General features: G+C 49.6%; 1 protein-coding gene across 2 annotated transcripts; it reads left to right on the top strand.

Moving 5' to 3' along the window:
* Positions 1-6904: 6904 nt before the first annotated feature.
* Positions 6905-26603, top strand: SORD (sorbitol dehydrogenase). Of its 2 annotated transcripts, XM_027741827.2 has the most exons (9): positions 6908-7051; positions 10996-11029; positions 11754-11918; positions 13590-13749; positions 16314-16432; positions 16683-16748; positions 23563-23738; positions 24559-24680; positions 25447-26603. In XM_027741827.2, the coding sequence occupies exons 1-9, from the start codon at positions 6989-6991 to the stop codon at positions 25610-25612; spliced, it is 1071 nt and encodes a 356-aa protein (XP_027597628.1). In that variant the 5' UTR covers positions 6908-6988; the 3' UTR covers positions 25613-26603. The 2 variants fall into 2 exon arrangements, with proteins under 2 accessions (XP_039246044.1, XP_027597628.1); XM_039390110.1 differs by lacking the exon at positions 16683-16748 and having other exon boundaries at positions 6905-7051.
* The last annotated feature ends 394 nt before the right edge of the window (positions 26604-26997 follow it).

Here is a 26997-nt window from a genome sequence, read left to right as displayed (position 1 = left end):
ATTTGGTTTCTAAAGGAAATATCTTGTAGTTAAGAGAAAATCGATCTCCCAGCAGGGTATTTGTGGATCTGATCAGAGTAAAGCTGCCATGCACGGAAAGTCCCTGAGTTAGAAAATGGAAGGAAGCACTGGTGACACTCACAGAAGGTGATTTTGGGTGAACACTGGAAAACAAAAGGTTTTCTCATGTTTTGCTCAGTGGGAATAGCCAGAACTATGGACTTGTCCTTTCTGGGCAAAGTTACAGGCATGAATGTCTGATCCTGCAGCCCCAAGGACAGAGAGGGACTGACCAAAGCCAAAGCCAAGAAAAGAAAGGGAAGAGTTGGGCTGAGCTGTTCAGGGTAGAACTATCACTGACCCACCACATGAAAGGCTTTTTGCAGTGGACTGTGGAAAATAGCATTTTTATAACTACTTCCATTTAAATTCATATCTCTTCCTCCCAGCATAGCCTTGCATAGACAGGGCAGGGTGTAAGGCAGCATTTTGGGACAGTCCCAGAAGAAAACCCAAGTGTCAGAGTGCTACCAGAACTAGTGAGGAACAGCACCTCCAGAGCCTGTGATGATGGACAGCTGCTAAGAGAGAAGACATCTCCTTCCTGAGGTAATGGAGCAGGGATACATGCCTTTCCTTGGACAAGCTGGTCCTCAAAACCACCCCAGAAAGAACAGAGGACCTGACTGAGGGAAACCAGCTCCATGTCAGCCCAGCAAGCCATGCCTGGCCTGAGTCATACCTAGCAAGAGATCTCACTCCTCAGAAATGCCATTGGTGTCAGGAAAGCATTTGACAGTCTTTGTTTCATACTTACAGAGGTGTACCTCTGTAAGTAGGGGTGCCCTGACTTGCCTACAAAGATCCCACTACTGCTCAAAGCAAAGCCTCAGAGTAAACATGGGCAAAACCAACCTGCCCTGTGGATATTCTGGGGCTAGAGAGACAGGCACACTCATGTCCAGCACCTGAGAGTGCTCTTATGAACACCTTCCTCTACCTCCTCTTCCCATGGATTCTGGACTGATTTACACATCCCTTCTCTCTGTCACTTGCATCCCGCTCTTTTATTCCTTTTCTAGGATCTCCTGCTACTGTGGATATTTCTGGTCACTATGAAAAGATGCATTAACTCTTTGTGGGGAAAACTGGTCAGCTGCTTCAGATAATTTTGAAAATGTTCTTCTAGGGAAGAGCAAACACAGACTTTATACCAGCACTGACGCCTATGTGACTGAGATCGTTAGGAGCAAAGCTTGGGCTGAAGGCCAAGTTCTGCTGGTTTGAACCAAAAAGTAGATCAGAGGATCATGGAATCATGGAATATCCTGTGTTTGAAGGGACCAAGGATCACCGAGTCCAACTCCTGGCCCTGCACAAGACAACTGCAAGAATCCCACTCTGTGCCTGAGAGTGTTGTCCAAACACTTCTGGTTGTATTCCACCAATGTGCAGCATGAGCAGCCTGGGGAACTGAGACAGTGTTTGGCTCCCACAGAGGATAGTAAGGCTGGAGAGAAAGTTGCCAAAGGAAATTTGTCAGTCTCCTGAGTGAAAAATGGCTGTAAAATCAATAACATTGTACTTCAAAGAGAAGGGGATCAGAGAAGACAGGTGGGGGCACAGCAACACCACTAACAGAACAGTGCTGGTGCATGGATATGGGAGAATCACAGAATATGCTGAGTTGGAATGACACAAAGATCATCAAGTCCAACTCATAGCTGTGCACAGGACCATCCCCAAGAGTCACACCATGTGCTTGAGAGCATCATCCAAATGCTTCTTGAGCTCTGGTAGCCTTGGTGCTGTGACCACTGCCCTGGGGAGCCTGTTCCAGTGCCCAACCACACTCTGGTGAAGAACCTTTTTCTGTTAACCTGCTCTTGGGGTGGTAGCATTGAAACAAGGAAAGAAGAGGTATGGGAGGCATCAAAATAGATTAACAAGAAGATCTTAGTGCTCGTAAACTGGTTGTATTAACCACAGATATCTGGAAGAATGGAGAAGGGGTGTTTGAGGGCACGTAGAGCAGGAGTTACTCACAAAGCAAAGCAGAAATTCCCTGGATTGTCACCCTGACCTCAAAACCCCAAACTCCTCTGGATGACTCTGGCAGTGTGCACCCCGCTCTGGCATAGCCTGCCAGGCTCCAGGTGACTCACTCTGCTACAGGATATTCCAGGAAAGTACACCAAAAAAATAGGTAGACACTTGTTCCACTGTCAGCCACACAACACACGTCCCAGATCCACTGCTGCTGTTCAGACAAAGTTCCTTTGCAAAAAAAATTTGGTTGTGAGCTCCATATTTCTGAGGGTAAACACATGGTGCCAAGGGACTGTCAGCCACTGGACTCCTGTCCTGTCTCGGGTTTGGAGACAGAGTGGTTGCCATAATGGTTGACATGAAGGGAACAGCCACTCTCCCAGGAAGGGAGAACATATTCGCCTTCACACTCTTAAAAATCTAGCATGTGGTCCCTAAACGTTTGTCTCAGAAGGACATTTCAAATGATTTCCTGAGTGGTGCCTCCCTCTGGGGACAAACACGCAAAATATTAATTGATGGGATGATAAGAGGTGTCATGACTTAGCAGCAGGTAGAGCTGTCAGCAGGTGTAGACAAGGAAGTCAGGACTGAGTATGGCTTCTGTGGAAACTATAAATCTGAGTGTGCAAATAACTCCTTGTGTAGTAAATACCTGACTGATGAAATAATGGCTTCGACAGGAGAGGAGGAGGGAGGGGTGGCACGTATGTGCAGGGACTGATGAAAGTCTTGATGCAGAACACAATAATGATGCAAAAACTTATAACCAGCAGTCACAAAGGCTCCCAGGGCCTTCTCCTGCCCTCACCCAGCTGCCTGGGCAGTTGGCTTATTATTTCAGAATCTAATTGGCCCCACTTGGAGCTCTTCCATAGGATTACTGAACTTCATTCTAATCTAGGTCCCTGATATCTTACATAGCCTTAACACTCAAGGTCCCTTTGACTCAGAGGTGAGATAAGGCTGTCACAGGATGATGGCTTTATGGCTGAGGTGCTGTTATTAAGATTAGTACTGTGATAATTAATTGATTTCTTTTTCTAACTTTGTCAAAGGTTCTTGCTGATCTTAGACAGGAGCCTTAGAATTTCCTTTGTCAGTCTGGGAGAAAACATTTTGATCTAGTTGGTCAGAAATAGAATTGTGACCTTGGGATGTGGAAGAAGCTTCAGAGGGACCCTGCTGAGGGTGACAACGCCTCCCAGGCAAACGTGAAAATTCTTTACAGGGGAACTAAGAGGAGAAGAATAGGAGTAGTTGCCTCCAATGTAAGTCCTGCATGGAGATGGAGAGCTCATGGAGGTGAAGAGATTTGGCCCAGGCTATGGAGAATTTAGCCCTTTGGTTGCATTTAGGACCAGACAGAGGCTTGCACCGACATCTGAACTTACAGCAGATATTTGGCTGCTCCACACAGGGCCCCCAAGCCAACACTAAACCTGAGGCTGCCCCAGCACATGGGAATGCTGAAGGATCACCACAAGGATCCCGGAGTCCAAACCACTGTCCTCACCCTCTGCGGGAAACCGGTGGGCAGGTGACCTCCAATGCTGCTATTTATTTTGGGGGAGTTCATCCACCAAGATATGGAGATGCATCAGCCTGAGGTCCTGCCAAACCTCTCCTCACTGAGTTAGTTCTGAGAGGTGTTTCATAACTTGCAAACAAGGAAAATACCTGTTGAATTTGACTGCTGCGAGTGAACTGAGTTATTTTCAAGTCAACAAAGCACCTATCTCCTTATCCAGTGATACCACAACAACCCTGATCATTGACTGAACAGGCAAACATTTTTTTTGGTTGAGTTAATGCAAAATGGAAGGGTTCTGTGCGAGGTCACCTGTGGCTATGACATAATCCCCACAGCACCGCTATTCTGTGCCTTGAAGGAACATGGATGGCCTCTGTGGTAAGGAAGAACTGGATGCCCACACACATAAATGAAAGAGAAATTAATTAGGACTAAGTCCTAAGTGTGGTTTGTCTTTGGTTGGCAGTCAAAAGGGCCTGTCAGGCAGACCTGAAGGCAAACAAAGAGAAATGGACCATGGCAAGTGCTTCCAAACATCTTTGAAATGAAGATCTCAGAAGACTTGTAGCAGCTGGTGAAGTCCTTGTGATCCTGAAGCAAGAGCAGGCCCAGTCAGCACACTGGAGATAGCTGCCAGGCAGGAAATGCCAGCAGGAAAAACACAGATGGGAAATGTGATGTGGATCTGATTCAGAAGGGAAGCGGGAAAGAGAAGGGGAGGCAACTGGAGGCAAAATGCTGACAGTCATGGCAGGGAGGAGCAGAAGAGCTGAAGGAACCAGTTCCCCTGCCCCAGCAAAAAGCCACTTGTTGCCCAAAGGCTGGCAAGGAACCTTCTTCCTCCCCTTCTTGTTGCAGGGCAGGAGCAGAGGCTGCAGAGGTGTGTTGGCATCACTGCACCTTGAGAAGAGCCAGAAGGGAGAAGACAGAACCACAGTACTTCAAACCTGTCCCCCTGCCCTGTCAAGTGACACCCTGGGAACACCAGCAGCCCAGGCTGGTTCTCCAGAGCATCCCCCGGCATGCACAGAAGCCATTTTCACAGCAAGACAGACCACGTGGTGGTTGAAACACATATTTTTGGGGGCTGCCCAACACACCTGCCATCAGCCTGGTCTGAGTGATGCCCACAGAGGAAATCCCAGCTGCATGCAAGGAACCAGCATGGCTTTGGCAATGCAGCCTGCAACTGGGCTCCAGGAAATATAGGGAGTTCAAATGGAGAGAAATTGTCCAGAGCAAATACTGAGTCTGTGAGAAATCTCCCTTGAGAAAGGAGAAAAAAGGCTGCATGGGTATGACCAGCTTCCCATGCATCCCCAGCCATGATTAATTCTAGAGAAGTCTGTTTATTCAGGGTTTTAGCTGTAGATCAGCAATATTGTGGAAGAGAGTCCGTGAGGAAAGCAGGATTTAGTGCTGCAGAAGATGATTCCTGTGACAGCTCCCAGTGGAGACCTTGACACCCTGCAATGCACTTGGGGAGCAAAACCGACACAAGAACCCGAAGGACTTGGATCATAGCAAGAGCCTCGAGTTCCCAGTGAAGCTCCCAGTCCATACCTCCAGCGTTTCTTCAGATTTAGGGAGCCCAACAGCCCACAGTGTCCAGCTGTGTGGTGCTGTGTGCAGGATTTCATGGTGAATCCCACACAGATAATTAGTGTGGCAAGTCAAGTCTGGAGGCAAACACATTCTAAAAAGGACAGGCACAAGCTGGTGCCTTGAGAAAACAACCATATCCAAGAAAAGATGGCTATTCCATGAAAGACAAATACTGCCGCTTCAATGGATGTGGCGGGAATTGCATTGTTGTGTAAACACTAAGGTGTTTTGTCACAGCTTCTCTCTCACACACAAACACACGTCCCCTGCCCTCAGAGTAACCACAGGAGCGGCTCACAGGCACTGATTTGATGCTGACTCTGACCCTGATAAGTCTTCCAGGGAATTATGCTGAAAGGGGAAAAAGAAAAGCATCAGTCCTCATGTGACTGGGAGGTGAAACATTGTTACAGGGAAACTAAATTCATAGATACACCCATTCATGCAAGGAAGAGGAAGAAATAATAGTAGAAACACAGGCTATTTTTAGCTGGTTCTGGCAACTTTGTATGAAAAATCCTGTATATTTTCTATTTTTTCAAACTTGGAAAGCTTTCAGCTGCAGAATGTTCTTAGAATGCTCTTCTCTCTGATGACCAGCAACAGGACCTGAGGGAAAGGCAGGAGCTCTGTCAGTGGAGGTTTAGGTTGGATATTGGGAAAAGGTTCTTCCCCCAGAGGGTGGTTGGGCACTGAACAGGCTCCCCAGGGCAGTGTGCATGGCCCCAAGGCTGACAGAGCTCAAGAAGTGCTTGGACAACACTCTCAGGCACAGGGTGGGATTGTTGGGGTGTCCTGTGCAGGGACAGGAGCTGGACTTGTTGATCCCTGTGGGTCCCTTCCAACTCAGGATATTCCATGATTCTATGACACTGGAGGGGATAATCTTTTTGAGATCTTTACCAACTCCTTTTGAGTGGAAAACCTCTCATTCCCCAAAACCAGAACCCCTGAAAATTGCACTTTTTTCCCCAGCAAGCCATTTTTGCAGCTGAGATAACCACATTCCTATGATGCCATGTCCAGGCAAGCCCATAGATCAGCATTATATTGGATTTTAGTCAAAGTGCAGGGCACGGTGTTGCCACCAGCATGGCCTGAAGCTTGGGCTGGGGCTGGATCTGGATGTGGGGCTGGAGCAGGGGCCAGGGCCTGGAGTCAGGGCTGGAGCAAAGGCTGGAGCTGGAGCTGGGCTTGGAGCTGGGCCTGGAGCGGGGTCTGGAGCTGGAGCAGGGCCTGGGGCTGGGGCTGGAGTTGGAGCTGGAGGTGGGAATGACCCTGGAGCTGGGGCTGGAGGTGGAGGAGCTGGGGTTGGAGCCGGGAGCTGGGTCTGCAGGCAGGGCTGGGGCTGGAACTCAGGGTTGGAGCCAGGGCAGGGCCTGGAGCTGGAGCTGGAGCAGGGGCTGGGGCTAGGCCTGGAGCTGGGAATGGCCCTGGAGCTGGGAATGGCCCTGGAGCTGGGGCTAAAGCTGCAGGAGCTGGGGTTGGGGCCTGGAGCTGGGGCTAAAGCTGCAGGAGCTGGGGTTGGGGCCTGGAGCTGGGGCTGCAGGCAGGGCTGGGGCTGGAGCTCAGTGTTGGAGCAGGGCCTGGAGCAGGGGCTGGAGCTGAGGCCTGGAGCCGAGCTTGGGTCTATGGCTGGGCCTGGAGCCGGGGTCGGTCCCCGGTCCGTGTCGCCGTCCCGTCCGTACCCGCTCGGTGCCCGGGGGGCGGCGCCGGCCCCGGCAGGGGGGGCGGGGGCCGGGGCAGGGGCGGCCCCCCCGGCGGCGGCCCTTGGACCCGGTGCCGCGCAGAGCCCGAGCCATGGCGGCGGCGGCGGGGCAGAACATCGCCGTGGTCGTGCACCGGGCCGGGGACCTGCGGCTGGTACGGCCGGGGCGGCGGGGCCGGGCGGGAGCGGGGCCGCGCTCGGGGGGCCGCGGGGCTGGGGGGGCCCGGCGGCAGCTCCCGCGGGTCTCGGGGCTGAGCCCCCGCACGCGGGGGTGTCCGGCCAACCCGGTCCCTCCCGTTCTCCCCCTCTGGTTCCCTCCCGGTGCCGGGCTGCGAGCGGGGAAAGGCAGCGGCTTCCACACTCCTGGGGGTGGGGGTGACCCGGGGGGCGCAGGCGCCCAAATTCTGGGGTGCCCCGTGGTTGGGGCACCCCCAGCCCCGCTCCCTGTATGGCAGCTTCGGGCTCCCCATAGCGGTACAGGGAAAGGAAAACGCACCTGCCCTCGTGTGCCTTGAAGGTGAAACATTCTTGCCAGAGAAATAAATTCGTGAATACACCCATTCATGCAAGCAGGAGGGCCCAATACTGTTAGAAGCACGGTCTGCTTTCAGATGGTCCTGGCAACTTTGCATGACAAATCCTGTACGTTTTCTGTTGTTTTTCCAAGCTTGGGAAGCTTTCAGTTGCAGAATGCTTTTAGGGGACACAAGCCATTCTCATAGCTGAGACAAGTGCTCCCAGGGAGCAGGGATGGAGGGTGGTTGTAGCTGCTTTGGGCTGTCAGAGCCCAGGTGAGCAGCAGAACAGAGGTCTCAGAGGGAGCAGGTGCTGCAGGACCCCCTCACTCGGAGTGTGTGTGTGTAGGGGGGTTATTTTGTACTTTTAAAGTACTTCAGGCTCATTCTGCTTCTGTCACTGTGAACACTTGGCTCTTCCTGGCTGCTGAATCATCACAGTGCTGCTTGGGGATCTGTGTTTGCCAGTTTGACGAGTGCCAAATGGGGGAAGGAAGATTTCCATGGGCAAACATTGGCAGGACACACAGTCCTGGCAGGAGGGCTCCTGGGAGCACACAGACTTTGGATACCCACAGTGCCTCGTTTGGAGGATGGTTATCAGGGATTTTTCACCATTCCCACCCAGCCCAAGCTGCATGTGCCGGAGTCTGAGCGGTGTCTGTGGGGGTGGTTCCTGTGCAGCTCCCAGGCACCTTTGACACAACTGCACTTTCACTACGAGCACGTAAAGCCTGGGCCTGGAGCCTGACTACCAAAAGAAATAAAATGGGTTGAGGATTGAGGTGGTCCCTCTACTTCAAGAAACGTTTTCAAACTCCTGTGATTTGTGACACATGTGAGGTGGACACTGACTCCATCACAGCTGTGTTGCTGGTCCCTAAACTGGATTACACCCACATGTGTGAGTTTTCCTTGGGATGTTTGACATTGGAGCTGGTCACCAGTGCCCCTCTGCCTCACTGGCAGCCCCTTGGTGTCATCCTCCTGGGCTTCCCTAAAGTTTCTTTGCCACAATGTGGATGGTACTCACTGTATTGACCCACTGATCACCGAAGGAGTCTCAGCAGTGAGCTCTGAACTTATCTGTTATTGATACCTAAAGCTGGGTGAGACTATTTTCCTGCAATTCCCACACTTTTCTTGATTCTTGGACATGTTTCCCATGAGAGAGTCACTGTGACCCCTGCACTGTGTGAAAATGCATTGACTTTGTTTTTATTGACTCTCCTCTTGCCCTTGGGTGGTTACCACAGGCTCCTGTTTGGTGCTTGCTGAGGATTTATTGGTTTTATGCTTGTACCATGACCTGTCTTTCCCTGTCTCCTTTCACAGAAAACATTTGCTGCATTTCCTTTACCAGTCACCATTTCTGAACTTCTCAGTGAACACCAAACAATAGCAGAACTCGTGTCTTTGGTGTTCTCTGGTTTGGTCACTCCTATTTTCTACAAATCAGGCTGGAGGATTCACTTCTCACCAAGGTGTCTGGGTTTTTCTGGGTACAACCGTAACTGAAAAAAAAAAAAAAAAAGTATTCTTTTTTTTGCACACCCCCATCTTCAGCTGGAAGTTGGCTTTATCTCTTACCATGGACTATTTTGTTCAGTCTGTGGTCTGTACCTCTGGTGTGTCACCGGATCGAGTGCTTATTGCATTTTTTGTGTAAGAGAAAGACCTCTTTTAAAAATAATGCTCTGGGCTGTGTTCCTCAGTGGGACAAAACAACCCTCCCACATATTAAAATTGCAAATACAGGTCTGAACCCAGAACACAACAATCATGCAAAAACTCATACGTTTGCACAAAGGCTCCCAGGGCCTTCTCCTGCCCTCACCCAGCTGCCTGGGCAGTTGGCTTATTATTTCAGAACCTAATTGGCCCCACTTGGAGCTCTTCCATAGGATTACTGAACTTCATCCTAATCTAGGTCCGATGATAGATAACTATCTTACACAGCCCTAACATTCAAGATCCCTTTGACTCAGAGGTGAGATAAGGCTGTCACAGGATGGTGGCTTTATGGTTGAGGTGCTGTTATTACGGTTAGTATTGTTTTTTAATTGATTTGATTTAATTAATTTAATTTAATTAATTGATTTCTTTTTCTAACATTGTCAGAGGTGCTTGTTGATCTTAGACAGTTTCTTTTGCCAGTCTGAGAGAAAACATTTTGATCTAGTTGGTCAGAAATAGAATTGTGACCTTGGGATGTGGAAGAAGCTTCAGAGGGACCCTGTTGAGGGTGACAAAACCTCCCAGGCAAACACAAAAATTCTTTACAGGGAAACTAAGGGGAGGAGAATAGGAGGTCTGATCATGGAAAATTTCAGTTGGTTGAATTGTATGAGAACAATTCAATGTGTTTTCAGAGTTTCTCTTTCTGTGATGTTTAGAATGGCGAAGTACAAAGCAGGAGTTGAGGAATATGCTGGGATTGAGAATGTATTTAATTAGTTAAAATGCAGAACAGTGCTCTTCAAAATTTGAGCAGCAGATGGATTCTGAAGGTTCATTGTTGGCACTACTTTGAGGGGGCTTTTCTTAGAGACGTGATTGTTGAGGTGGATGCTCAATGGGTATTGTAGTATCTTGGTGTTGTAAAACCCAATAAGATGATTCCTTTTGGGTTTTGATGCAGCTGAGGGAGCTCAGTGAAGACAAAATGCCTGCAGACCTTTTGGGTGGAAGGGTGACTTGAGGCCAAGTGACCATTCTCTAACTCTTCTAACTCTAACTTTGTTCATCCCATAAAGAGGTGCCATGGCAATTACAAGAGGACATGACCTGAAATGGGATTTACAGTAAAGTTTAAAGATGATTTATACATTGTTATGTATAAATCATTATGCAATTATTATGTACACATTATTATACATAAATATTATGCATAAATTATGTATCACTGGAACAGGGTGGGGAGGCCCTGGCCCAGGTTGCCCAGAGAAGCTGTGGCTGCCCCATCCCTGGAAGTGTTGAAGGCCAGGTTGGACGGGGCTTGGAGCAACCTGGTCTGGTGGAAGGTGTCCCTGCCCATGGCAGGGGGTGGAACTTGATGATCTTTAAGATCCCTGCTTACTCAAATCATTCTGTGATTCTCTGATTATGTACTAAAAATATTTCCTATTATTTATAATAATAACATAATCACCACAATATTAAGGCTTTACAGAAAGTGGTGGTTCAGAATCTTCCCAGTCACAGAAGGTGATTTTTTTTGTCAGCCTTCAGGGATGAAGGATTAAACTGAAACTTGAGGCTGCTCCGGGGCAGAGAAGTTTAGTATGTGGCTCTTGTTTGGGCAGGGAAGGGAAATGTACTGCAAAATAATTTGGAGAGTGGATTTCCAAGCTGGCAGTTGCTCACTCAGAATGGATCCCATAATCCTCCCCTGAGCCTGGAAAACGAGCTGCGCTTAAGAGGACGCTCCTCATTGCACAGCAGGGTCTTACTGAGCAGACAGGACCAAACCCCTCATCTGCTTCTGGATTTATGTGAGCTAACCTGGACTGGCTTTCCACAAGGTATTCCAAGGGCTATGTACATGCAGCTAAATGGTTGTTTTTTTTTCCTTTTCTCCATAGGAAACCCGTCCAGTCCCAGAACCAGGTCCCAATGGTAGGTCTACAGATGATGCTTCTGTCTGCTTTCTTTACTGATCTCTTGGTTTTCTCATTCTCTCTTGTTACTCATTGATATTATAAATTTATATATGGATAAAATATTTCAGAGGAAGCATAAAATAATCCGAAAAAGACTGTGGCTGAAACAGATAATACTGCTTTTCCAGCTGAAAAGAGGAACTGGAGCAGTCACAGATACATCCCTTTATCTGGCTTTTTCTGCTTCCTGTTCCATCAGTTCATGTATGTCACATTAAATGGCTCTTGGGACATGTCAGATGATCTGATTGCAGGACTAAACATTAATAGGGTGGGCATATGGGCTGATAGAAATTTGATTCACTAACTCTCCAGGGCTGAAACCACAGCTTAGGGAGAAGGAAAAATTAAATGGACTTGCTCTTTTATTCCTGCTCCAGCAATAGTCACGCCCCTCTTAAATTGTATTGTTTTGTGGACCATATTTTTTGTTGACATTAGCTTTTGTCTCACCATATTTTAAACCTTCCTGATTTGTGAGTACATGCGTAGTTCGGTATTTCATGGCTCATGAATGTGTGAATGTGCCGTTCTGGTGTATTTATTTAATGCCAGTAAATTTGGATGTGTCAATACTGGCTTGGCCTTTGCTGTGGGGCCCAGGGCCAGCCAACGTGCTGCTCTCCCAGTGCCTGAGAAGGTGAGTTTTCTACAAGGAGCTTTCCCTGCTGTTCTGGCAGAGGTCCTCCTGCGCATGCATTCCGTCGGGATCTGCGGGTCCGACGTCCACTACTGGCAGCACGGTCGGATCGGGGATTTTGTCGTCAAGGACCCCATGGTGTTGGGGCACGAAGCTGCCGGGACTGTCGTCAAAGTGGGCTCAGGGGTGACTCATCTGAAACCAGGTATTTGCGACCAAAACTGTTTGGTGTTCCTGCTAATCAGCTCCCAAAAATGTGTCCATAGCAGGCTGGGCTTCTTTAGGTCACATAAATTTATCTGGGGTTCTGAGGTCACAGCGTGATGTTCTCCTTCACAAAGTGTCACTGTGCTGCTGTTAATCACCCAGCTTGGCCACTGTGGTGTATGATATTCCCTAGGTAGCTTTATCCTGGGATATCTCGAGCTTGCCTGGCTGTATTTTAATGCAGAGCAGAGCATATGCCAGTACAAGGTGCCTTTTAAGGAAGCTTGATAAAGCTTCAGAAACCACGTGCGTTGCTCTTGCCAGCAACCTGCTGTTAATGTTTCTTCTGTGTGTGTGTTCTTGAAGTAGCAAAAGGCCTCCTGCAGTGCAGAGAGGTCACTGGAGCAACTGCTCCAGGCCTTGTGATGTGACCTCCACTGCTCGCTGTGCTCCTGAATGTCCTAGAAAATGGGCTGAGCAGGGAATTTTGCAAAGTTTGCTGATGAGAGCAACTTAGGCGGGATGGAGAGGAGGCAGGAGATCTAGCAAGAGTTACAGGGAGACCTGAGAGGTGCCATTAAGATCCAGGTGAGATTCCATGCAGGTAAACATAAAGTGATGTCCACAACAGAAGAAACAAATCCAGCTTTGTAACTAAAATGCTCACTGCTGAGGGGTGAGACCTTTGGCTCTGCCACTGAGCATGGGAGTATTGCCTCAGCAATGGTGAAAAATGCAAATCACTGTTAGGAAAGGTACAGAGACTCAGTCAGAGGACATCAGTGCCCATCTGGATTCTGTGTGCAGTTCCAGTCTCCTTCTTTCCAAAGGGATGTAAAAGAGGTGAGGACAGAGGAGGACAAGGAGATGACGGGACGTGGAGCAGCATCTCTGTGACGCATATCTAAGTCAGGAACTTTAACTGGGAGCTGGAGAGACAACTCAAAGATGTGTGGCACATGTCTGAGGACTCATGGAGGGCAGGGAGAGGCCATGTAAAGTTTCCTGTTCTCTGGTTCCTCCAGTACAAGAGCAAGGGACAGTCAGAACCACGTACAGCATCCACTGAGATGTAGCAGACCACGTAGTTTACACAGTGAAAAGAGGAGGAGAAATCGTTCAGTGTTACTAAATACAGAAGAATCACATACAGTTTGGGAGGCTGGGAGAGCATTCAGAATGTGTGTGTCCTGCTCCTCTCACCCCCAGACATCCCCCGAGGCCATCTCAGAGGCGATGCTGTGGCCTAGATGGCTCTTTGCTTCTGTCCATCCTCCTGCTTGTCACCATGTCTGGCTGATAGCCTTTGGTGGAGCTTCACTTAGAGATTTGGCTCCAATTGGCTTCCTTTTCCAAATAAATGGGCTGGTTTGTGTCCCTTGTGTACTAGCAAGTTGTACTGTGGTCACACTCTTTCCTCTAGTATGGAGAAAACATAATTGCCTCGTGATTGCAATTTGATAATCATGGAATCATAGACTGGCCTGGGTTAGAAGGGACCTTAGAGCTCATCTCATTCCACCCCTTTGCCATGGGCAGGGACACCTTTCACGAGACCGGGTTGCCCTGGTCCCTCATGCCTCTTTTGTTCCAGGGTTCCTGTGTTTTTTGGTGCTACTCATACCTGTGTGCCACCCCCTCCCTGACTGACACAGCCTTTCCCTGGCAGGTGACCGTGTGGCCATCGAACCGGGCGTCCCGAGGGAAATGGATGAGTTCTGCAAAACTGGCCGCTACAACCTGTCCCCAACCATCTTCTTCTGTGCAACCCCCCCCGACGATGGGAACTTGTGCCGCTACTACAAGCACAGTGCCAGCTACTGCTACAAGTTAGTCCGTGCTTGCTCTGCAGGGAAATACACACTCCCTGGGGGAAGCAATCACCTCTTGGCCCTTCTGAGTACTCTTTACATGATCCCAACAGGTTTTGTTGCCTTCTGATCCATAAATAACATGTCTAAACTTGGATGGCAGCCACTTTGCAAAGGATTTGTCAGGCAGGAGTAGTTTATCCCCTCCGGTGCCAGACATAAACATTTCTTGCATGTCTTCTGGGATGTCACTTCTGCTTTACCCTTTAATTATTTTCCTTTTCCCATTTTGCTCCCTGCTCTTAGTTTGTTTTCTGCTGTCTTTTTATATCCTTGCCTTCTTAGGCTGGTGCCTGAAGGTTTCTATCTAGTTCTTTGAGCTGAGCTTTGCTGCTGCTTTTCAGGAAACACCGTGGTGACTGCTGACACCTTGCTCTGTCGTTTGAAACAGAGTCATCCCACTCGGAGCAGAGCAGGAACAGTAAGCAGTGGCCCTGCTGAGCTGTTTGTCTTGTGTGACTCTGAGTGTCCCCACTAAGCTGCCAGCTTTACACATCTGTTTTCATATCCAGTTCAGCAAACCTGAGTATGTTATTAGTTGTGGCAGGACTGACACATTTGCTTAGAAGCAAATTTGTGTTTAAACACTCTGGCAAATCATAGAATCCCAGAATGATTTGGGTTGAAAGGGATCTTAAGGCTCATCTTGTTCCATCCCCCTGCCATGGGCAGGCACACCTTCCACTTATTCAGGTTGCTCAGAGCCCCATCCAGCCTGGCCTTGAACACTTCCAAGGATGATGGGGCAGCCCTAGCTTCCCTGGGCAACCTGTGCCAGGACCTCATACACTCTGGAAACCTGAAAAAGCCTCTCCAATGCTATACCCACGTAAGTGCCTTTAACAAGGAGTTAAAAACAGCCCAGTTAAAAATAGTGCCCCCCTGAGACTGCTCTACCTGTCCAGCATGTTCTTTCTCAGTCTGTACAGAGCTGGTTCTTCTATGAGCAGGAAGGTCCTTGGGATCGATCCTTGGTATCTGCACAGGGAGCATTCAGGATTGCAGCAGTCGGAAGGAGGCACTTGACTGCTCTTCTCCTGAGAGTCCTAAGGCAGGAAGCTTTCAAAGCAGATCCCAAGCAGCTGCTGTCAGGATGAGGTGCTGCTCCGGATGGGAATAACATCTCACTGTCCAGACCCACTGTCACTGATTTCCTGTGTATTAAAATAACATTTTCTGACAATGTCACAAGTTTTTGCGTGGGAGGACATGGCTGGTTTGTAGCCGGCTTCTTCCAGGGTTTTGCTTTTTTTCCCTCCAATTTGAGTAAATATAACTTTGGCTATCTTATTTTATTTTTGAGCTTTGAAATGCAAAGCCTGGACTTGGTGCTCCTGGTTTCAGATCTGCAGAGCTGTGGCTGGCTGATGCCGAGCAGATTCCCTGGCATGAAGCTGCTCTGCCAGCACAGGTTTGCTGGGAACAGCTGATGGCTGAGCTCAGTGGGCTCTCGCACATTTGGCCAGTTATTGTCTGTCCTGCTGGTGAGCAGACTCTCTGTTGGATGCTCCAAGTAACTTGATGGAGGTGGGATTACACTGTGAACCTGCCCTCCCCATTGACAGGGCAGTGCCCAGATCCAGCAGGAGCAAACGTGATGCCAAACTCTGTGACAGATGAACTCTTGCAGTCAGACCTTTAAAGCCTCCTGGAGATAAGGGACATGCAGATATCTTACAGCTGTCTTCCCACAACCATAATTTCTGTTTCTTTGGCTTTGTGTTGTCCTGGCTGAGATCCGACCTTGAGCTTCCCAGGGCTGTCAGAAAAACCCTCCTGGCAGGTACAGCTCCCAGCACCCTCTATGAGGGAGCCCATGCTGGTGGCTCCCTGGTGGGCAGCATTGTGGGGCTGAGATTTATTCTGTCAGCTGTTCAGAAGGGTTTCACCCCCCTCTGCTTTTTTCCATCACTCACACTGGCTGCATGACGGGGCTGTTTCTGTCTAAAGACTGCTGCGAGGGTGTGTGCTGGGACCAGTCCCCTGGTTTAAAACACTTAGTGCGTCAGGGGAGCAGGTCCCAGGTGTTATGGGGAGACCTGGACCTGGCTGCCTTTCCTGGTGGCATCACCTTTGGCAACCAGATGTTTTCTAAAGCGTGGAGCTGAGTGATCCAACCCAGGTGAGAGGTCTGGGATCTCACTGGTGGGTCCCAGCCATAGGGCAACCCTTGGGGTGGTGCATGTGCAACTGGGGCGTTTATTCCAAAGGGAAAGAGTGGCAAAGGAGTCCTTGGGTTCACTCATCAAGTACTGGAGTGTTGATGTGGGGAAGTTTGTGGGTCCCTGTGTTTGGTGCTTGGGCAAACCTCACTGTTTTAGGTGCACTTGATGCTGCTTTAGAGGAAAAAACCAGGCAATAGAACTTCTTGAAACACATTCCAGCCTGGTATTTCTCTCACCAAGGGTGAGAGTGGGTTTTGCCACTGTGATTTACACACGTTTGGTCTTCGAGTGTCATAGCTTTCCTTATCACCCTCATAAACCTCTTTGGTGACTGTTGCTTGTGTCCCATTCTTGCAGGCTTCCAGATAACGTCACCTTTGAAGAAGGAGCCCTTATTGAGCCTCTGTCAGTGGGAATCCATGCCTGTAAAAGAGCAGGAGTCACTCTGGGAAGCAAAGTCTTCGTGTCTGGCTCTGGTATGGTGAACACATTCAGTCCTTTGGTTCCCTGTCTGCTGGGAGGGGATGGGCAGGGCTCAGGTTGAGCTCCTGGGCTCCGCTGTCAGTGGGGGTCATGGCACAGCTCCAGGGGTGCCAAGGGGGACCTTGAGGCTGCCAGAGCCTCCTTTAACCCAGGAACATGCAGGGCTCTGGGTTCAGTGTTCAGAGCCTGTGGCTGGTGCTGCCTGGCAGTGGTACATGTTCTCTTTCACCCCCTTGTACCCAGGACCAATTGGCCTCGTTAATGTGATTGTTGCTAAGATGATGGGTGCAGCTGCTGTGGTGGTCACAGGTAAGTCCTTGTATCCCTTGTGTGCCTATTTCCCATGATACAACACTTTCACAGAATCACAAAATCATTAAGGTTGGAAAAGACCTCTTAGATCATCGAGCTCAACCATTAACCCAGCACTGCCAAGCCCAACCGTGTCCATAAGTGCCACATCCACATGTTTTCTGAACACTTCCAGGGATGGTGATCCCACCACTTCCCTGGGCAGCCTGTTTCAATGCCTGACCACCCTTCCAGGGAAGACATTTTTCCCTAATATACAACCTAAACCTCCCCTGGCACAACTTGAGGTGCTTTCCTCTTGTCCTGTCCCTTGTTCCCTGGGAGCAGAGCCTGACCCCCACCTGGCTCCACCCTTCTGTCAGGGAGTTGTAGAGAATGAGAAAGTCCCTCCTGAGCCTCTCTTTCTCCAGGCTGAGCCTCCCAGCTGCCTCAGCTGCTCCTAGTGCTCCAGACCCTTCCCTGGCTCTGTTCCCTTCTCTGGATATGCTCCAGCACTTTGACTAATTCCAAATTATTCCTTCAAGTTTACTGCTGAGGAAGGCAGCCCAGGCAAATCTGTTTGTGACTGGAGTAGTAGCATGTGCCTGTCTGGAGGGAATCCTGTTGTTCCCCGGGACAAGACTTAGATCTCTGCCCTAACTGGGATATCCAAGAAGATGCAGTTTGCAACTCCTCTGCTGGGTTAGAGGACCAGGGTCATAACTCCTGATTCCCAGCATGGACAAGTTGTGTGGGTGGAGTAGCCTCAAGGAGAACAATCCAGAATAAAGAAGCAATCAATGGTCTGTGGATCAGGCCTAGAAACCTTCTTCAGACTTTGAGCAGGTATTTTGGAAGAGTCAATGCATCTGTATGTCAGCTCTGAGTTTTTTCTGTGTGCAGCCACACTGTGCTTCTCACTTGTCTTTCTCTGCCCTTTTTTCTGCTCCTGTTGGGGGTTTCATTTTCCACTGGTTATCCACATAGACTGAAATGGCCTTTTCAGAGTCCCTGCATTTCAGAAATGGGCCTTCCTTGCGCAACTGAGGTTTCTGGTCCAGCTGCTGCTTACAGCAATGTCTTTGTCTAGCTGCATCTGGAAAACCTCTGAGGAAGGAGATCCCACCTTTCAAGGTACCTACTCAAAGTTTGCACCACCTCTTAACGAAGAAGCTTTTTCTGGGGTCCACTCACAAACTGTCATTTGTGGGGATTTACCCTTGTCTGCAAGAGCTGAAACGAGTTTTCATCACCTTTGTAGCTGCTCTTCAGGTTGTTGCAGAGCTGTTCCATCTCCCCTTTTTATCTCATGCTAAGCCAGCCCAGCTGCCTCCACCTCTCCTCCAGGATTCAGTCTCTCTCTCTGTAGCTTGCCCAAAAGAAGGGAGAGCTGGAGAAACCTCAGGATGTTCACTGGTTGAAATCTCCACCTGGGGTTTGAGCAGGGCCTGGAAGTGGTGTCTCCAGCTCTCACTGAGACTCTCTGATCTTTCTGAGTGGTGATGGCCAGGAGGAGCAGTTACAGGTGCCACTGGACAATGAGCAAGGGTTGCTGCAGTGCTTTTGGGTCAAAGCCCCAACCTGGACCTGTCAGAAGGCTGCTACTCACCTCCCATTCTTAAGGCCAGGTGTATAATTGACCTCTCGACTACTGTGTTTCCATCTTTGGGTTGAGAGATAAAATTCAGGTCCCACCCTCTTGCCTTTGCAGAAACATCCTTCAGTAGTAGCTCAGATCAAAAACCAAGGCAGATTACTGCCTTCTCCTCCCTTAATCCTCTTGCTGCCAAGTCCAGGGCATTTTTAGTTCTGCTGGCCTCACCCTTGAAGGTGTGTGTGCTTGATGGACGGGATCAGTCCACACCTCAGATTTTGAGAAGTGTTGTCATTAGTGGATGGTGTTTGCTGTAGCAGGAAAAACAGCTCTCCTCCTGAATCACACAGGAGGAACTTTGCTGCCCAGCTGGGCTGGTGCAGGGGCTGGGGGTGACCCCGTTCCTGGGTGGGGAAGGGCTTGGTGAGCTGGCAGGGGTTGGTGGGGCTGAGGCAGCTGGCTCAGCCTGTCACCCCATTCCCACTCCTGCCTGAGTGTATCTTCCCTGTAACTCTGGGAGCTGCTGCTGCCTGTGCCCATAGGCTGCTGCTGGGGGCCCTGGGTGAGCTGCTCTGCATATCATGTGCCACAGGACTCCAAGTGGCCACAGGAAGTTCCTGGTGCCTGGTTTGTAGGGTCAGTAGGCTTGGATACATGGAATTACCCCTTATCTCTGTGTGCTGGCCTAGATATTGATTGTGACTCGTAGACATCTCCCACACAAGAGGGGTTTGGCTGAGGTGTTGAGAGACACCCATGGAGGTGCTGTCCCTAGTCAATTATTTGTGTGTGACATGAGCTGAGGAGTGGGTTTGGTTTGGCTTGTTGCCCCTTGGGATTTTGCTGCCCTTCTCAGAGAATTGCTTTTTGTGTCAGCTTTAGGAGCCAACACCTGTGAGATGCCTGTCTGCCCACAAAGGACCTCTTGTACTTTGCAATCAGATTCTTTGAATTCATTGCCCAGAATTTTTATGATGTGTTTGTCTGTGAAGAGCTTTGTCTGTGCAGCACTTAAGGCTTTAAATGTTTGTGTTTGTTTTGACAAGCTGCTCACAAATACAGAAATATTTAGAAATATTTAGAAAAGCTTTTTCCTCGCCTGGGGAGAACTCATCTCCTATAGCTTCTGTCTGGCTCACCTGGAGTGATTGATGTATTTAGCAGGCTCCAGCTGGGTGAGAAGATCAATTTGTTTCCTGGGTCCTCATCTACTCTTCACAGAGGTCTATGTCTTTCTCCACTCCACTGCTGAGTGGACGTGATTGATATTTATGTACAACCTTCTCCTGTCCTTCTGCCTTGCTGCTGCTCTGAAAAGCTGCTTTTCTCCTTAGAAACACATAGAAGTTCAGCCTTACTCCCCATCAAGCGAAGAGACAGTTTAGGTGTTTGTATGGCAGTGTTGGGCTCTCTTGCCTTGCTCTGTCTGTCACTAAAGTTGCATTTAGTAATTCCTATGTAAGGGAAATTATTCCTCTTGTGCTATCTGAATCCTAAGTTCTGGGTGTCAGTGCCTCCAGAAACCCTGGAAGTCAAGGTCAGGGAGGACGAATAACTGTCCAGAGCTCAGGTCCTTTGAGAAAGAAAATCAACACAGAAAGTGTGAGAGCTTCAAGAATATTTACCTGTCAAATTGGCTCATAAACCATTATGAGAAGCTTAAAGGTAATTTGATAACTTATTTGGAAGCAGAGACACAGGACTACTCTTGTTCTGGCAGCCAAAACTTTAATTAGCTCCAGTGGCCAGGAAGTGAAAACAGATTTCTCACTAGAGGCAAGATGCAACCCTGTAATTGTATAATGGACCATTTTTGCAAGACTTGTGTGGGGTTTGGCCTCAGTAAGGTTTGAAATTCAAACGACTTGGTCCCTCCCAAGACTCACAAGTGTCTGGAGCTCCGAACAAACCAGTAACCTGCAGATCTGTCTGCTTCAGGAAGTGCTTCATGCTGATTCACTTAGGCCAGAGATATTATTGCAGCCCTGAGCAGGGCTGACGGTATTTGCTGCCATGTCCCATGTGCCTCTCTGAGCCAGGACTTCCTTCCTGAGCAGGTCAGCAAACCAGAGGCCAACTACAGCAACGGTGGGGGCGGGGGGGCTTTTTTTGTTGCCCGAGAGTGATTTTTTTTGGCCACTTTGAAACACACTGGCTGTTCTGTCACTCCAGGACAAAGTCTTTGGATTATTTCTGCCAGAGAGACAGTTTAAAATACCTTAGTCACTGGGCAGATACTAAAAATGGCTGAGTCCAGCTGTGTCTGCTGTGAGCTGGTGTGAGACCAAACTTCACGAGGAGTTGGGTCCATTGCTGGGAGCCCTGTTGGGCCTTGTGGTCTCCTTGGCATACACAGATTTGGGATACAACAACCATGCTGGGCAGAAGTGTTTCTTATTACTTCAGGTGCCTCCAAAAGTCCCTGCCCATGCTCTTGGAGCACAGGAGGTCTCTGAGTGCAGCTCAGCTGGGGTCTAGCATTACCATACACATGACCTGGAGCCCAATGCCCAGAGCTTGGGAGGGACAGACCTGACTAATCCTCCTGCAGCCACAGGAATGAGAGCCCACATTGAGGCTTCCAGGGTGATGTTGCCCTTACTTTTCAGCCTTAGCTTTTCCTCTTTCATCTACATTTCATTACCCTTTGTTATCCCTTCTTGGAACTCCCTCCGCAGCTCTTCTGGGTGCTCATCTCAGTGGGTGTGGCCACACCTGGCATCCCAAGCCCTCCCACTGCCCGTAGGGTCTTGTCCATCACCTGCTCTGCCAGTGAGTCCCATCCTGTTCCCTGTGTGATGGTCAGGCAGAGCCTCTGGTCCAGCTCCCTCCCAGCACGTGGCTGAGTCGGAGGGGCTCATGTCAGAGCACTGGCCTCAACCTCCTTTCCTTTTCCCTTGATATTTTCACTCTATCCCATCTCTGACTTCTCTGAAGACTGTGCCCTGGTGAGAGGGGTGTCTTGCACCTTACTGTGTGTCCTGGAGAGGAGTGTGCCTGTGGCAAAGGCATCGTTTTCTGAGTCTTCAAGCTCAGGACCCCTGGGAGGAGACACTGTTCACCCCTCAGTTTTGGGTCTAGGAAATCTTGGCTGTTACAGCTCTTGATTCACCCATCTTTTCCAGTGCCAGCCTGCAGACCCCTGTAGACTACTGCTTTAGTGCAGGGCAAAAAGGTTGTTGACCTGGGAAATGCCACTCTTCTCCTTGGCTGTTCACCTCCTTATCTCCAGAGATGTCCTGGTCACCACTGGTGCCTGCAGAGGGGTGGGTGGCTTCTTTCCATGGGATGTGGAAGAGCAGAGACAGTGTGGCTACCTGACAGGGCAGCTTGCTCCATGGTACAAACCATCCTGTGGATCTTCAGAAGGTATTTACAGTGCTGTCAAGAACCCTAGAGACAGAGTACTGGAATTGAGCCACGCCCTCACAGATGTTTATCATCACCAGCTTTGTTGCTCTGTCTTAATGGGGTGTCCAAAGTCCACCCTATTACCAAATCCACTCCCTTTTTATTTTATGGGCTTGTCTGTTCATTCACCTCTGACAGAAACTGCCTGAGAGACGCTCAGCAGTCTCCAGTGCTGTTACCAGGAGGGTAAAGGAGTGGGAGATGTCTGTGGCAGCAGGGACATGTACTGTTGACAACTGATGCTTTCTGCAGTTCACTCAGCCAAAAGCACCAGCTGAGGGTTCACTGAGGAAGCCCTCAGAGACCTCATGGTCTGCTGTCATCTGGTGCCACATTAACGATCCTCTGAGCCCGAAGTCTCCTGTGAAAAGGCTTCTTGGTGCTATGCTGTCCATACCCAGGTGATTTCTGGGCCATCAAGGAGCAAGGTCAGAGCAACCTTGCCCCTGGTTCCTGCCCCTTGGGAAGCGTCCTTGAGGGTGGGAGTAAATAATGTGAAGAACCAGGGAAGGAAAATGCAAGAGTGGTGGTTTTTTGCCTCATTGTGGACTCTTCCCTGGGCTAACTCACTGAGTAGGTGTGTAACAGGGTTTCTTACAGTCCATTTCACTAGTGGATGAAGGTCCTGCCTGAACTAGTGAAGCTGCTTCATCAGTCATTGCCAGAGAGACACTGAGCAGTGCAGCCAGAGCCAGAGGCAGCTTTAGGTAGGTCACAGTCTGCTCTGGAGCGAGTGCCCTGTCTGTCCTGGCCTCCTACTGCCTTTTGCCTTTGCCTGCACTGAGGTTACTCTGCTCTGCAGTGTTGGGACAGCAACCATGGCAACCATGACAGCTCAACCATGGCTGCTCCTGCTCTGGTTCCTTTTTGTGGTATCTCTACCCATGCCCTTGGGAGTTAAGCTTGGCCTTCTAGTTTGTCTTGGCACTATTGGTGTTCATGCAGTAGCAAAGAGAAACTGGGACAACTACAAAATGATCATTTTAGAAGTCACTCCTCCAGTCTAGTGGTGGCATCTGTTCCTTCACTCAGACATTGCTCTGCATGGTGAGTTTCGTCTGTGGGTTTGTGCTTTAGTCTCTTTGAAGCACACCCTCTTCTGCAGCTGGAGAGCCTTTGGCATTTCCTGTGTCTTAAAGTTTTCCTCACTGCTCATCCTTCATCGTCCTCATCATCTGGGGCCACCCAGCACGAGAAAGATGTGGACCTGTTAGAGGAAAGGAGGGGCATGAAGATGGTCAAGTGGGAGGGCTGGAGCCCCTCTGCTCTGGAGACAGGCTGGGAGAGCTCATGCTGTTCGACCTGGAGAGAAGGCTCTGGGGAGACCTTAGAGCCTCTTCCAGTGCTAAAGGGGCTCCAAGAGAGCTGGAGAGGGACTTTGAACAAGGATCCAGAGTGATAGGACAAGGGGCAGTGGCTTCCCATTGCCAGAGGGAGGGTTAGATGAGATATTGGGAAAGAATTCTTCCCCGTGAGGGTGGTGAGGCCCTGTGGCACAAGTTGTCCAGAGAAGCTGTGGCTGCCCCATCCCTGAAAGTGTTGAAGGCCAGGTTGGATCGGGCTTGGAGCAACCTGGTCTAGTGGAAGGTGTCTCTGCCCATGGCACAGGAGGGAACTGGATTTGCTTTAAAGTCCCTTCCAACCCAAACTAGTCTGTGATTTCATGATCCTTCTCTGCCTGCCCAGAAGGAGTGAACACAGACCCTTCCCTCTCTTGGTTATGCTGCCCTGTGCACACATGTAGGAAGCAGTTTCCAGACTCAGGTTGCTCCTCCCCTTCTGTTTCATACAGTGCTCCAGCTCTTGACTTGTTTTGCTTTTCCCCAGATTTATCTGCCTCTCGCCTGCAAAAGGCCAAGGAGGTGGGGGCAGATTTTACCATTCAAGTGAAGAACGAGACCCCTCAGGAGGTGGCCTCCAAAGTGGAAGGTGTGCTTGGCTGCATGCCCGACATCACCGTGGAGTGCACAGGGGTGCAGGCCTGCATCCAGGCTGGCATTTATGTGAGTACCACTTGTCCCCAATGCAGAGCAGGGATGGCATTGGTCTGGTTTTGTCTGGGATGCTGCAGTGAATGAGTTATTTCACTCTCACTGTGTTTAATTTCACTGGGCTTGGTGTGGGGAGAGAAGGTGCTCATTGGACAGCAAAAGAAGAGAGGCAATTAAAGAGTTAACGTTGGCATGGGGATAATTGATAATTAATTTGATACTCAGGTGCTAAACCACTTCCCAAAGAGACCTCAATAAGACCCCAAAACCCAAGCATGGCTGTGCAGCAGTGTCAGGGCAGCTGGTACGAGCAGGACATCACCTTCTGTTAAGTTGAAGTTACATCCAAATAAGGAGAATAATCAAGAAAATTAATTCCAGAAGGTGAAGGAAGCAGTTAAGGAAGCGATATTTTGCTGCCATGAACATATTAAGAAGAGGATGGGGTGAAGGTAGTGAGGAGTTTCACAGGGAAAAACAAAGAGGGGAATGGGACAAGTGGCAAAAAGAGAAATTGCAGTGAAGCACCAGGCTTAGTTTTAAATCTTTCCTATTGAAATCCCAAAGCACTCTTTGTAGTCCTAAATACCAGCCATTTTTCAGAATGAGATTTAGATACCAGAATCCTTTGGAGATTTTCAAAAGATTGCATTTTTAGCCTTGAATACTGTGTGTTTCACTCTTACAGGCTCCTGACAGCATCCTGCCTCTCCCCTGGCTTCTCCATCATTCACTGCAGCCGCAAAGTGTGCCTTTATTTTTGACAGACCCTGCACGGGCTCCAGCAGCTGCATTCTGCAAAGTGTAACATGTTTGTGTTTTTGCTCTCCAGGCCACTCGTTCTGGTGGGACCTTGGTGCTGGTGGGGCTGGGGCCTGAGATGGTGACGGTGCCCATTGTGAATGCTGCCGTGCGGGAGGTGGATATCCGGGGGATATTCCGCTACTGCAACACGTGAGTCTCATGCAGGGGGGGGCTCGTGCATCTCCAAGCCCATCTTTAGAATTATTCAGAGCTGTAGTTTCTTACCAGTGGAGCAAGAATCTTTGCTTGATCGGTAGCTCTCAAGGAAGAATTTATGGGATGTTGTCAAGCTCCATCTTAAAATGAGAAATGTCTTTAAGTAGGTAATTTGGGAATTAGATTAGGTGCTGCACCCCTTTGTATCCCTATTGCTCTAACTTGGTCCATTCCTAGTTGGACTCCATGGTTGTGGTTGGACTTGATGATCTTTGGAGGTCTTTTCCAACCTCAATGATTCTATGATTCTAAGTGGAGCAGCAATGCAATCCAATTGAAGAGGCTGGAAGCTGAATGAGGCTTTTCCTTTCCTCTCCTGCACTGAGTCCATGAGTTTGAGCTCCACAGTGGTCAGTGTGCAAGTGAGGAGGCCAGGTGAGGGGGGAGCGGAGCATGGCAGTTTGGTTTTCATTTGATGCTTCCAAAGAAGTTATTTGCTTGATTTTCACTTGCTTCCTACTTAGCCAACTGTCTGGGAAGCAGGGCCTGCCTCCTCAGTGCTCAACAGCCCAGCTCAGTTGGCTTGTCCCATCTCCCATGCTGGATGCTTGAGATTCCCTCTCCAGAAGATCCTTTGCAGGCAAAAGTCCCCTTGGCTGCCTGGGCTGAGGAAATAGCTGCAGTGAATCAGGCTCCTCCCTGCTCTTTCCTTGGGCTCCAAAGCAGTGCTTGCTCTCATCCCCTGCTGTTTCCCTTGCAGGTGGCCCGTGGCCATCGCTCTGCTCGCATCCAAGCGGATCAACATCAAGCCCTTGGTTACGCACCGCTTCCCCCTGGAGAAGGCTCTAGAGGCGTTTGAGACCACTAAGAGGGGTGAGGGGGTCAAAGTCATGCTGAAGTGTGACCCCACTGACCAGAGTCCCTGAGCTGCTACAGTGCCCAGCCCTCACCCCACTGCACCGGCCTGCCTGGGACGTGCAGGATGAGGCTGCAGGAAGGAGGCTGATGTGGGGCTGTTGTGTGTTTGCAGTCACCTTGCACAGCTGCTTCTTGTAACTAGAAAATCAAATGGTGATGAGGGTGAGTGGCACTGGGATTCACCATTAGAGCACTAGCAGGTAGCTACAAATGGACAACCAATAGTTTGAATCAAAATGTTGGGTTAGTAATGAGGGTTTTCACAGTTGGCTCTTCTCCAGCAGCCCCCCAGCAGAGCCTGGCCTGATGCCTCTGTGCTGGGGGAGGTGCTGGCACTCCACCTTCTCACCCTGCACTACTCTGGCTGCAGCCCTTCCTGCATGACAATCCCTGGATGTGAGATAGCCCTGTGTGAATATTCCCCCTTCCCATTGCACCTTCCCTCAGGGATGCTCAGGGATTGTACAGCCTGTGGAACAAAGCCTGGCCATCCCCCCTCCATAGGAAGCGTCAGCACATTCAGGTCATTCTCTCCATGCTCTTTGCGAATATCCCAAAGCTCAGAGTCCAGGGTTTTTGTGAAGCTGGTCTGGAGGCCAGCTGGGACCACATCTGCTGTGTCACCCCCCAGCAGCTCCTTGTGGGACCACTTCAGGCTGGGAAACTGGGCCTGCTGAGGGCCTTGTCCTTATGTGGTTCCCAGGGAGGGGCTGCTGTTGGAGGATACAGCTGCTTTTAGCACAGAGGGAAGTGCAGGGGAGCCATAAGGGGACAGCATCATTCAAAGGTTTTACCACTGTGAACAAATCATAATTTTTTGGGAATATCGAGCCTTCCTGCTGAGTTTGTGAGCCATGAACGAGGTACTAATGAGGTAGCAGGTTGCAGATAAAATCTAATCTTTGATTACAGTCATGTTAATTTTAGTACTGAGAGATCAATTCCTTCCTTGGGCCGGTACTGAACTTTCCTCAATAAATTCTGCCTACCTGAGACCTACCTGATGTGTCCCTTAAAGTGTGGGGTGACAGTGTTGGAGGAGTTTCTGACTTTGGGCCTTGGTGACTGTGCAGACCTGGGCCTTGCCAGGCTGCAGGTTTAGCTCGGTGTTGGCAAGACTGCGAGACCTCAAATGACCCAACAACTTGCAAATCAAAGCTTATGTTTATTCCAGAGATGACCAAATTAATCCTGGCAGAAGTGGAAGCCCCCAACTCCATGCTGAGTTTTACAGGGATGATACATAATTCAGGGGAACTTTCTGTAGCCAGAAGGAGAAGTGGCCAAAGTATGTGCTCAGCACATTCCAGTGCTAGGGGGATCCCCACTGGCATGGCTGGGGGACCACTGACCATCCTGACTCCCATGCTGGAGGGAGCCCCATAGTCAGCCT

The sequence above is a fragment of the Pipra filicauda genome, unplaced genomic scaffold (genome assembly GCF_003945595.2).
Source record: "Pipra filicauda isolate LSUMZ 115617 unplaced genomic scaffold, ASM394559v2 scaffold7_size6619720_pilon, whole genome shotgun sequence".
NCBI classification, from domain to species: Eukaryota; Metazoa; Chordata; class Aves; order Passeriformes; family Pipridae; genus Pipra; species Pipra filicauda.
The sequence above is the reverse complement of the archived record's forward strand: the minus strand, read 5'-3'. Positions and strand labels throughout refer to the sequence as shown.

Bases quoted from the DNA above. Each gene is read 5' to 3' on its own strand.
- SORD (XM_027741827.2), top strand. From the start codon at position 6,989: ATGGCGGCGGCGGCGGGGCAGAACATCGCCGTGGTCGTGCACCGGGCC. The intron at 7,052-10,995 runs GTACGGCCGGGG...TTTTCTCCATAG, and splicing joins GGGCCGGGGACCTGCGGCTG to GAAACCCGTCCAGTCCCAGA. The intron at 24,681-25,446 runs GTGAGTCTCATG...TTTCCCTTGCAG, and splicing joins ATATTCCGCTACTGCAACAC to GTGGCCCGTGGCCATCGCTC.